Below are 12,608 nucleotides of genomic sequence, written 5' to 3' on the forward strand. Positions count from 1 at the left end.
GTGGAAAGAGAAACACTTTGTCCTACCCATCCTTCCCACACACACACTCAAACTTGAAACTAACTTGTTTTCCCTCTTTTCCAGTTGTAACAAAGGTCTTCAACCCAAACTGTTATCACTTCTTTCCACCTGACCTGCTGAGCATTTCCAACATTTTCTGGTTTTATTTCACACTTCCAGCACCTGCAGTTTTTTGATTTCCAGTTTCCAGAAAGTGTGGCTAATCAAGCCAACCTCCAGACTTCAAAGGAGCCGATCCTTCCATCCCAATGCTCATCTGCCTTCCCTTCAACCACCCCTCTCTCTCTTGCTTCCTTCTCCATCTCACTGCGAGACTAAAACTTAGTTGCCCGTTTACCCAGTGTTACCAATCCTTTGTGAATATCCTATAGAAGCCAGCCTCAGAGTAAGTCATAACGTGAAAGTGAATGTTCATCAAGTACAAAGGTTTGTTTCAATTATAAACAGAGATAAATGATGTTGTCTCTATGCTAACATCTCCCTAAGGATAATTTTAATAAATAGACTCCCTTGTCTGGGAATAGAATGCTGACACACAACTGGTTTGTGGAGGGTCTGCAACAACAGTAATAAAGCTGGAAAGCAATCTGATTAATTACAGACATGACTGGCATCATTCCTTCCACTACGAGATGAGCTACAGGGTGAGCTGCCTCAATGACTATTGACCAATAGCACTCATATCTACCATAATGAAGTGCTTCGAGAGGTTGGTTATGGCTAGGATTAATTCCTAGCTGAGCAAGGACCTGGACCTGCTGCAATTTGCCTACTGCCACAACCTCACTGGCTCTTCACTCTGCTTAGGAGCAGCTAGACAACAGCAAAACATACATCAGGCTGCTATTTATTGATTACAGCTCAGCATTCAACACCATCATCCCCTCAGTATTAATCACGAAGCTTCTAAACCTGGGCCTCAACCTCCCTCTGCAGCCGGATCCTCAGCCTTCTGATCGGGAGCCCAGAGTCAGTACGGATCAGTGGTAACATCTCGTCCTTGTTGACAATCAACACAGGCACACCTCAAGGATGCGTGCTTAGCCCACTACTCTACTCTCTCTACAGTCATGACTGTGTGGCTAGGCACAGCTCAAATGCCATCTATAAATTTGCAGATGACACCACCATTGTTGGTAAAATTTCAGATGGCGACGAGGAGACATACAGGAGTGAGATAGATCGGCTGGTTGAGTGCTCGTACTCAACATCAGCAAGACCACGGAATTGATTGTGGACTTCAGGAAGGAGAAGTTGGGAGAACACACATCAGTCCTCATTGAGGAGGTCAATGGTGGAAAGGGTGAGCAGCTTTAAGTTCCTGGGTGTCAACATCTCAGAGGATGTGTCCTGGGCCCAACACATTGATGCAATCACAAAGGCGGCACACCAGCAGCCCTTACTTCATTTGGAGTTTGAGGAGATTTGGTATGTCACCAAAGACTCTTGCACATTTCTATAGATGTACAGTGGAAAGCATTCTGACTGGTTGCATCACCGCCTGGTCCAGAGGCTCCAATGCACAGGATCGTAAGAGGCTGCAGAGGGTTGTCAACTCAGCCAGCTCCATCACAGGCACAACCCTCCCCACCATCAAGGACGTCTTCAAGAGGCAGTGCCTCAAGGTGACATCACTAAGGTCTCTCATCATCTGGGACATGCCTTCTTCTCATTACTACCATTAGGGAGGAGGTACAGGAGCCTGAACATCCACACTCAACGATGCAGAAACACATTCTTCCCCTCCATCAGATTTCTGAACGGTCCATAAACCCATAAACACTACCTCTCTATTCCTTTATTTTTGTGTTATTTATTTTGTAATCTACAGTAATTTTATGTCGTTGCACTGTACTGCTGCCGCAAAACAACAAATTTCACATCATAAGACAGTGATAATAAATCTTTGATTCTGACAAGTGCTCTTCACAGATCCTCAGCATACAGAAATCCTTTCAGAATTACAAAAAAAGTGAAGGCACAGTCAAAAGACTCATCTGTCAGTGCCATCACACATTCACCATGTTAACTACATGAACCTGGAGCTGTATTGCAAAACCAGCTCCTCAAAAAAAAATATGAACCAGGCTGAAGTCCACCACTATACCCACTCCTATCCCAAGTTAATAGTAAATGATCCAACATGAAAGAGTCAAGTGCATGCAAAATTAAAACAAATAATAAGTTGATTAAGGTTTCTCTATTTCTATATGGCTTGAGATTAACAAACAGCAATCCTCTACCAACTGAAATGTTACATTGCCTTTACCAATGCAAAGTGGGTATTAAATGGATGGACTGCAAAAAAGTTGTTTTGAGATTATTTTGCCCTTGCCTGCCCACATGTGCCATTTTGCATGTGATGGGCCAATTTCACTGACATGCTGCACCCAGAACTCAGGTAACAAAGTCTGACTAGCCAATTAGCCTCGAGTCACTTACTGCTGAGACACCACACCTGAAATGTCCCATCAACCTCTGACACAAGGCAAAGCCCAGCACAGAACATTGGTTTCTGTCAAAGCAAACAAGGACTTTTTCTTCTGCCACACATTCTTAAATGACTATGTAAATAATTAAAATATAACATTAAAAACATGCTAAAACACTTACAAATAATAACAACTCAACTACAGTTTAAAAACCACAGATAGCTTCCCCATATTTCAGGCCAAGAATGGATGTTCCATTGCTGTGTCAAGTTTGCCTGGCTTAGAATCAGAGAGGCAGACTTCCCAGCATAATGCTGAAGACTAAGTGCACTGCTGGACTCCATATGGAGTCTAGTGATGCAGCCGAGTGACTGATTCAGGAGCACGTTGTTCACTCACTAAGTCATGTATTGACAGTTTCATCCAAACCCAGAACTTAGTTTCATGGGCACAGCTGGTGCTCAGCTGTTCCCTTTGAAACCCGTGATCACAGCTATCATTAGAAGGCCCACTACCTCCATCGCTGAAAAGGGCACAAAGTCCCAACTGCTGAGGTTTTGGACTACTTGCCACAATAATTTTACATATCAACTACCCTTCACTATCATCTTGGATGCCCTCGTCTCCCGAGAACCCCTTTTTCACAGCCACATCAGTCAAAAGATCAAAAGGAACTCTGCATTCCCCTCCCTAAATTTCTCTCCTCCTCACTCCACTTTGAGGACTCTCCTTAAAACCCAACTTTTCAACCTTCCAGGACCTGATTTTTTAATCTTCTTTGGCTTATTGTTTTTGTTATTTGTATTCCTTTCTGCTGAGAGCAACCACATGAATGCAAGTCTCTAAACAGGTAGCCAACAAAGTATGTTGAAAGCGAGTGTTCTGCAGGTACACAGTGAATATTCTACTTCAACATAGCTCCAGATAGCTCCAAAGTGATTTTGAAAAGAATACTCAGTATTTACAGATGTACAAATTTAGTCAGACCTGTGTTATCCATTTCATGGGCATAGAAGTAGGAGCATGGTGAAAACTAAGAACAACTCTTTTTCCAGGTTGAGCCTCCAGTGGAGAAGAAATTCAAATTTTAGCCAACTTACTTCTCCCATTCCCCGTCCCTCCAGTGCAAGTGCTTGAAAGTCATGATTCATCTCATCCACAGATCGAACCTGCAGGAAACATAGTTCCATTATTTATATGAGTTTTGTTAGTTAATAATTGCATCATGTTTGTTTTGAAGCTTTCCCTCTTAAAATATAAAAAATTAAAAGACTTAAATTGAGGTTTGTTCATATTTGAATTATATAGAAGAAACACAGTCTTTCACAAACATTAACAGACAAAACACAGCAATAAAGATGGCCTAAGAGATGGCGGGACAGATCATGGACCAGAAAACAAAACACTTTTCACTAGCCCTTGCATAGCAAGGGGATGCAGCCAACGTCATGATGAAATGGGAGAATGAAAAAGCAAGCTCTTCAAAAGTTAGCAGCAACGAAAGCACACCCCCTTGCACAGAGTTAATGCATTCAAATTTATCCAGGCTCTCGCCACAATCTTTCAGATCTCCTTAGATGTGGGAGTGATCCCAGGGAACTGGATGGATGCAAGAAATTAATCTGCGGTTTAATACACTCTTTTTTTTTGGCAGAGAGCACTGGGAGAAACCTGGTGACTCTGGTTGGGAAATCAGTAACTGGAAGACATAAAGGCAGTTGAACAAAAAATTTCCAAAATTCATTAGGGAAAAAAAGACATCAATGAGCATAATGAGGTAACCAAAATTATGCACTGGTAAAGTAAAACATTTATTGGGGCTTTAATACAATAATACACTACATAAACTGAAACAATAAATAGAGTGTTACAGTGAATCATCTGATCAACATACATCGCAAACCATGCAGGTCAAATGAATAGGCCAAAAGATTTTGACACCGCCAAAAACAAATTTAAATTTGAAATGGAAGTACAGAGATTGCATGAGCAATAGGAGATGTACTCATATGACACATTGCTAGTTCTTTCCCACAGAAAGACTGGTTGAAACACCAAATGCTATTCTGTGAAGAATTCAATTTTCACACACACCAAATAGGTGTTTTGTTTTTAATTTTAAAGAAAAAATGTTAAGTTTCCAGTACCATTTCCTTGGGAACTTTGAAATTTTATATAAAAACCTCTTGATTCCAATTTCCTATTCACTGGAATGATAAATAAGTGGTAACTAGCTCCTTATTGTTCATTTATGTTTCTTATTTATGGTGTTATCCACCAAGAATTTTATATTATTTTCTGAGAATCTTTGGGATAGACAAGTGCAATATGAGCTATGTTACAGGTCAATGACCACGTGACTGGCTGAATACTCCAGCAATTTTCGTCTGTTGATCTATATTTGAGGGAAAAAAGTCATTGCATGATAACTCATGTGGCATTCATAACTATGATCTGCTCTGAAAATTCACACAATGCCATTTAAAGTCACCAACAACGGCTGTCTCATACCCTCCAACTCATCATCTCCTATTTATTGGAAGAGATCTTTTGAAAAGTATATGGAAATAAAGTTGTGGCTGTTACAACTAGAGATATTTGTAAAAATCTCCTAAAAACATGCATTCAAGTTACTGAAATTATAGTGTTAACAGTCATCTTTAAGTGAATACTGTATTAATAAGATCACTGACACTTAAATAGTTTATTTTCCTTGTGCCAAGGCCTTTTTTTAATTAAATTCTACAAAACTCATTCTTCATTTAAATGTCATGCACTATGCCTGGCATTGGCAAAAACATGAAATGAATCATATGATGAACAGAAGCATGCATTCCAGTAATTTCCAATTCTGTGTATTCTTGACATTATTCACCAATGCATAATAACCAATGCTTTCAAACGATTAAGTATGAATCCTCGCATTTGTTATGTCAACTGCTGAAGTAAACACGCATGTTAAATGCACTATTTTATTAGAGAACCAATTTGAACCAGCCACATAGTTGTGTTGCTGTGGAAAACAATCTTTATATTGTGAAGCTTTTTTTTAAACACACCTTCAAAACAACAACACCTATCATGTTTATACATGTTATTTATACTGACACATTCTTTCAAGAGGCAGTCTGCAACATACCAAAACTAACAGCATCATGACATCCTATGGAGCAAATGCCACGTCATTTTTGACAAACAACTATACTGGAAGTTAAACTGACCACTTTGTTTTTAGCCACCAGAACATTCTAAGATGGCATGATGAGCCATGCCATCTCCCCAATAGCTTTTAGGAACACGTTGAGTTTAAGTGGTACCCTCAGAGGAGGCAATGATCTCCCCCATTCGAGCTGTGACAGCCAATAATTCAGTCCCAGAACACTTCAAATTTGCTGAGCATCCAAATGTAATTAACTGTATTTCTGGTTAATAGTAAAATTATTAATAGTTGTCAATGGGCATAGAATTTCACAGTTTATTCTGAAAAAAATTGCACAACATCTGCTATTAAGGGAGCTAAAAAAAGGAAGTTGGATAGTTTGCAATTTAGTGGGAAGACAAATAGGCGAAGTTAAGCTTACAGGAGAGTACAAGGTGAAAGAGAAAAGAACTTCCACAGAAGTTTGATCCAGCAGGCTAAAGGGGGCGAGATAACAAAGGCCATTTGTCCAACTGGCCTTGATCTCAGTGACAAAATTGCACTTACTGTTGGAGGCAAGTATAGGTGGTCAAGATCCTCTGTATTAGAGAAAAGAAACCAGAGGTCATGTCTGCATTGCAGGATGATCCTGGATGAGCACTTTGGCTGACCAGAACACAGCCTGCTGGAGCTTTATATCACCCAACCAGATCCTTGGTGAATGGCTAAAGGAATTATCAGCTATATCCAGTTAAGTTTCCAATCCATCTTAGAGGACTGCAAAAGCATGCGCGGCCAATACAGTTTTCTATTTTGTGACCTTCAATTCTGCTTGTAACTGGAGATCATTGAACTGTCACACTAAAATCCTGGTTGTGGCAAAAAGCAATTCAAAGTGATAAAATTATCACATATTGCTGAAATGTATTTTTTTTTAGGAACACTGGTTTATGAAGAAGAGGTTAGAAGCAGGATTACATATCTAAAATCAAGATATATATAACACAAAAGCCTGAAGAAGTCTGTATGAACACTTGCTAATCTCACCATGTCATTTAGAATGTATCAATTTGCTGATACAGCACGCTGTCAAGCAATGCCACAGGCAAATCATTTCATTTACATGAAAAAAGAAATACATTTTGACTCTCAGCTGGTTTAAGCCAAGGGCAGAAAACAACTTTTTTTTTAAAAACTGCATAACGTACAGGTCCTCCCCAGCTTACAAACACCCAACTCAAATAAAGCCCATACATAAGAATGAGCATTTTGGAGACCAGCAGTACAGATTTGCCAGTTGCTGCAGGACTGCAGGCATCTTCTGCCAGATGGGAACTTGGTTTGTGGCTGCATTTCTGACTTGAGAATGGTTCGGGTTGCAAACAATTCACAGGGACGGCATCCTGCCGTAACCTGGGGAGGACCTGTACCAGACTTTTATAATGGAAATTACAATAAGCTGTTTCCTCCCTGCCGAAATGAAAATGTCTTGCTTAACGGTGCAAGCCATCATAAGTTATTCATGCCCAACGCTATGGGGGCATCTGTAATTACTTAACAAACACTTCTTTCTCAATCAACACAGCACTGGCTAATTTTTCCTCATACTTGTATTAAAGACTTTGCCATGTACAAATTGTTTGGTGTGTTTACCTTCTCTATAGGAACTCCTTTGGAATCAAGAACAACTTGGTCCACTCTGATTTTGTAAATTCTGAGATGACCAATGAAGTCAATGTGGGAACCGCAGACTCTGCTATAGATGGGGCAGATACTGGCTGACAAGGAGGCAAATTGTGAGTTGGTCTACTCCTTCTGCCACTTAATCAAGGCCTCCATGTGCTTCCAATAAACAGTCAAGATTGTCAACACCTTTCTGAATGCTCCTCCACCATTTGATGCAGTTATAAACTAGAGATTCCCAGAAGTCTGTGGGGATGTTACACTCTGTCAAGGTGGCTTTCAGCACATCCTTGAATCTTTTCCTTTGTCTAGTAATCTCTTCCCATGACAGAACTTGGAATAAAGCATTTTAAGTCTGGTGTCAGACATGGCTTGTCCAACTAAGTGTAAGTAGGGCCTTAATGCTGGGTACATTGGCCTGGGAAAGGAGACTGATGTTGCTTTGCTTGTCCTTCCAGTAAATTTGGAAGGTTTTGCAGAGAGCACATTGGTGGTATTTTACCAGTACCCTGAGATGTCTACTGTTTGTAGTCCAGATCTCACAAGAGCAGAGATCACTGCTACCCCAGTAGACCGTTTTACCTAACAACATTGATCACACCCTAAATACTCTAATGGCTATGAAGGACTTTGGGATATTCTAAAGACATACAGTAGCATGCAAAAGTTTGGGCACCCCTGGTCAAAATTTCTGGTACTGTAAATAATTGAGTAGAAGGTGAACTGATCTCCAAAAGTTAAAGTTAAAGATGAAACATTCTTTTCAACATTTTAAGCAAGATTGGTGTATTATTTTTGTTTTGTACAATTTTAGAGTGAAAAAAGGAAAAGGAGCACCCTGCTAAAGTTTGGGCACCCCAAGAGATTTGAGCTCTCGGATAACTTTTACCAAGGTCTCAGACCTTCATTAGCTTGTCAGGGCTACGGCTTGTTCACAGTCATCGTTAGGAAAGGCCAGGTGATGCAAATTTCAAAGCTTTACAAACACCCTGACTCCTCAAACCTTGTCCCAACAATCAGCAGCCATGGGCTCCTCTAAGCAGCTGCCTGGCACTCTGAAAATTAAAATAAATGATGCCCACAAAGCAGAAGAAGGCTATAAGAAGATAGCAAAGCGTTTTCAGGTAGCCATTTCCTCAGTTCATGATGTAATTAAGAAATGGCAGTTAACAGGAACGGTGGAGGTCAAGTTGAGGTCTGGAAGACCAAGAAAACTTTCCGAGAGAACTGTTCGTAGAATTGCTAGAAAGGCAAATCAAAACTCCTGTTTGACCACAAAAGACCTTCAGGAAGATTTAGCAGACTCTGGAGTGGTGGTGCACTGTTCTACTGTGCAGCGACACCTGCACAAATATGACCTTCATGGAAGAGTCATCAGAAGAAAATCTTTCCTGCATCCTCACCACAAAATTCAGCATCAGAAGTTTGCAAAGGAACATCGAAACAAGCCCGATGCATTTTGGAAACAAGTCCTGTGGACTGATGAAGTTAAAATAGAACTTTTTGGCCACAATGAGCAAAGGTATGTTTGGAGAAAAAAGGGTGCAGAATTTCATGAAAAGAACACCTCTCCAACTGTTAAGCACGGGGGTGGATCGATCATGCTTTGAGCTTGTGTTGCAGGCAGTGGTACAGGGAATATTTCACTGGTAAAGGGAAGAATGAATTCAATTAAATACCTACAAATTCTGGAAGCAAACACCACACTGTCTGTAAAAAAAAAAGCTGAAGATGAAAAGAGGATAGCTTCTACAACAGGATAACAATCCTAAACACACCTCCAAATCCACAATGAACTACCTCAAGAGGCACAAGCTGAAGGTTTTGCCATGGCCCTCACAGTCCCCCGACCTATACATCATCGAAAATCTGTGGATAGACCTCAACAGAGCAGTGCATGCAAGACGGCCCAAGAATCTCACAGAACTAGAAGCCTTTTACAAGGAAGAATGGGTGAAGATCCCCCAAACAAGAATTGAAAGACTCTTAGCTGGCTACAGAAAGCGTTTACAAGCTGTGATACTTGCCAAAGGGGGTGTTACTAAGTACTGACCATGCAGGGTGCCCAAACTTTTGCTTTGGGCCCTTTTCCTTTTTTGTTATTTTGAAACTGTAAAAGATGGAAATAAAAAAGTAATCTTGCTTAAAATATTAAAGAAGTGTCATCTTTAACTTTATTTCTTTTGGAAATCAGGTTATCTTTTACTCACTTAGCTATTCACAGTAACAGAAATTTTGACAAGGGGTGCCCAAACTTTTGCATGCCACTGTAAATGGTACTATAACAATTTCAGCATTTCATCCTAAATCTAACATTATAGTCTCTGTGAAAGAGCTTCTGGTACTGCTCTAGAAATGAGCCCAAGTTTTACAGCAAAACATCAGAGCCTTATGGAAATTAGCTTCCCAAATCCAACATAAGCATTTAAATTAACCATAAAGCTGATACAGTTGAGAGAGAGTCAGCAATTCTCAACTGGCCATCTTCTTTAGGTCTGCTATTCAGATGCAATCTAGACTCACTGGCAAAAGGGAATTTGCTATCAACTTTCGGAAATCCTTGTCTACTAGCAGGCTGCAGCCAATTTGAACAAGATTCGTGCTGGAGTCAGCATGATCAGCATGATTCTCGGCACAATGCAGAAGCAGTTTCATTCATTTTGAGAGCCAACATCTAGTTTTTATTCATATTTCACTGTATCACTTAATTTTGTTCTATCTCAAGTCTTAGCTTTAAATGCAAAAGCACATTAAGACATTACACTTGCACTACTGCAGCAGCTGAAATCCTTCAAATATTTCTGGAATCACGCAGAAACACTCCCAATGGTCCAAAAGCAGGATGGCCTTGACATCCCAAACAAATAATCTGGTTTTAAATTTGTCACTAAAAGTAATAAAAATGCAATGTATATAATATTTTTGTGGAAACAATATTTTTGGTACTCAAGATCCTGTTTAGATTTTCAAAATCTAACTACCAACTCTGATGTTGTTAGACAATTCCATTGAACTTCTCAAAGACAGCCTGAACTGAAAATACAGATGAGAAATATGTAAAGTTCAACACCTGACAGGTTGGGGTAGGAGTGCTATACATTTCAATTATGTCCTGCCTGTTCAAAAATCATCAGCAAAAATCTCACCAAATCTGCTTCATGTCGTAAGATTATCCTTCCAATTATCAACAAGGTTTCACCTAAATTGTAGCAAGAACTTGAAAAATTTGTGGCTGAATTGTGCAGCAGTAACACTTATTTACATAGAACAGTACAGTACAAGAACAGGCCATTCAGCCCATGATGTCTGGGCCAAACACAATGCTGAATTAAACTAAATCTATTCTGCCTGTACACAATCCATATCCTTCCATTCCCTGCATATTCACGTGTCTAACAGCCTCTTAACCATCACTATCGTATCTGCTTCCACCACTACCCCTGGTAGCCCATTCCAGGCACCTACCACTCTGTGTACAAACTCGACCTGCACATCTCCTTCACACTTTCCCCCTCTCACCTTAAACACATGTCCTCTAGTACTTGACATTTCTACCCTGGGAAAAAGATTCTGAATGTCTACCCAATGTCTTTCATATTTTATAAACTTCTATCAGGTCACCCCTCAGGCTCCAATGCTCTAACAAAAACAATCCCAGTTTGACCAACTTCTTATAGCTCATATCCTCTAATCCAGGGAGTATCCTGGTAACACTCTTCTGAACTCTTTCCAAGATCTCCACATCCTTCCTGTAATGGGGTGACCAGAATTGTACACAATACTCCAAGTGCGGCCTAACCAAAGTTTTATATAGCTGAAACGTGACTTCCTTACCCTTATACTCAATGTCCCGACCAATGAAGGGAAGCATACCATATGCTTTCTTTACCACCCATCTACTTGCATGTCACTTTCAGAGAGCTATGGACTTGGGACCCCATGATCCCTCTGTACATCATTGCTGTTAAGATTCCTGCCATTAACTGTGTACCTTCCCCTTACATTTGACCTCCCAAATTGCAACACCTCACACTTGCTTGGATTAAACTCCATCTGCCATTTCTCCGTACATGATAACTGATCTATATTCTGCTATATCCTTTGACAGCCCTCTATACTGTCCACAACTCCACCAATCTTTGTGTCATCTGCAAACTTACTAACCCACCCACCTACATTTTCATCCAAGTGATTTACATATAGTCACAAACAAAGAGGCCCCAGCACCAATCACTGTGAAGCACCACTGGTCACAGACCTCCAGCCAAGATAACACTCTTCCACCACTACGCCTTATCTTCTTTGGGCAAGCCGATTCTAAATCCAAACTACCAAGTCACCATGACTTGGTGGCCCTTCAAGAAGTGCCTCTCTTTCAATGTCCCTGCCACATCCTACCCTACTCACCAGCTAACCTCTTCCCATCCTCACTCAATACAACTCCCTCCAACACTTAATGCCTTTATGTACCTTGCACTCTGCTGTTTGGTCCTACTTCAGACATGTTCCCCTCTTTCCTCACTCTCCTCTTCCCTGCATCTCACCATAAATGCCCAATCTTCCCCATGGCCTTCCTCCCTCCACTGCCTTGAGAAAAAAAGTTTTCTTTTAAACCACAGTGGGTTGAAGTTTTGGGAAAGGTTTCAGTGGGCCACACAATGGCTCCTGTGGCTGTCAAAGGTCTACAGTCCTCCTCCTAAGCTCTGATTCACCAGCTCTTGCTTGTTCAGTATTGCCCAAGGTTAGCAGTGTTTGTTGAGTCCCAGTTTAGTCCTTTCTGATCAATACAGATGGATTCATCCTCACATCAGTGGAGCAACTTAGGCCTCCAACTGGAACCAGCCATGCAGAAAACACATGCCATTGGAGAAGTTTGTGGATAAGCCAGTGTAGTTGCTCATGTGCAACAGCTACGACATATTGAAAGAAACCATGCAAGGCAACTTCCACTTCTCCACATGAAATTCACAACCTGGAATATCAGGAACCCCATGAACAACCACAAGTGACAGACCTAGATATTGCTCCACCAGAGTCCATTAACAACTGAGCTTTGCTGGCAATGCCAGCATTTATTGCCCACTCTTAATTGCTCTCAAGAAGATGATGCCATACCATTCAATATGATCATGACTGATCTGCCTCAGGCATCAAACCCTCTTCTGTGCCAGTTCCCCTTAGCCTTCAATTTTTTTTGAAATATCAGAAAATTAGTTACTTATCTTTAAGTACCCCCAATGATCCAGCTGCCACAACCCTCAAGGATGGAGAATTCCAGGAATTCAACATGCTTTGAAAGAAATAGTCCTATGCACTTCAGTTTTAAATGGCCA

General features: G+C 40.7%; 1 protein-coding gene across 1 annotated transcript in view; it reads right to left on the reverse strand.

Moving 5' to 3' along the window:
• LOC127574859 (pumilio homolog 2-like) overlaps positions 1 to 12,608 on the reverse strand; it is a 91,600-nt gene that overhangs the window by 71,349 nt on the left and 7,643 nt on the right. The window contains 1 exon segment of the mRNA XM_052024309.1: positions 3,554 to 3,622. Within this exon segment, the coding sequence (XP_051880269.1) occupies positions 3,554 to 3,622 (69 nt within the window).

This window comes from Pristis pectinata, chromosome 10 (genome assembly GCF_009764475.1).
Source record: "Pristis pectinata isolate sPriPec2 chromosome 10, sPriPec2.1.pri, whole genome shotgun sequence".
Lineage (NCBI taxonomy): Eukaryota > Metazoa > Chordata > Chondrichthyes > Rhinopristiformes > Pristidae > Pristis > Pristis pectinata.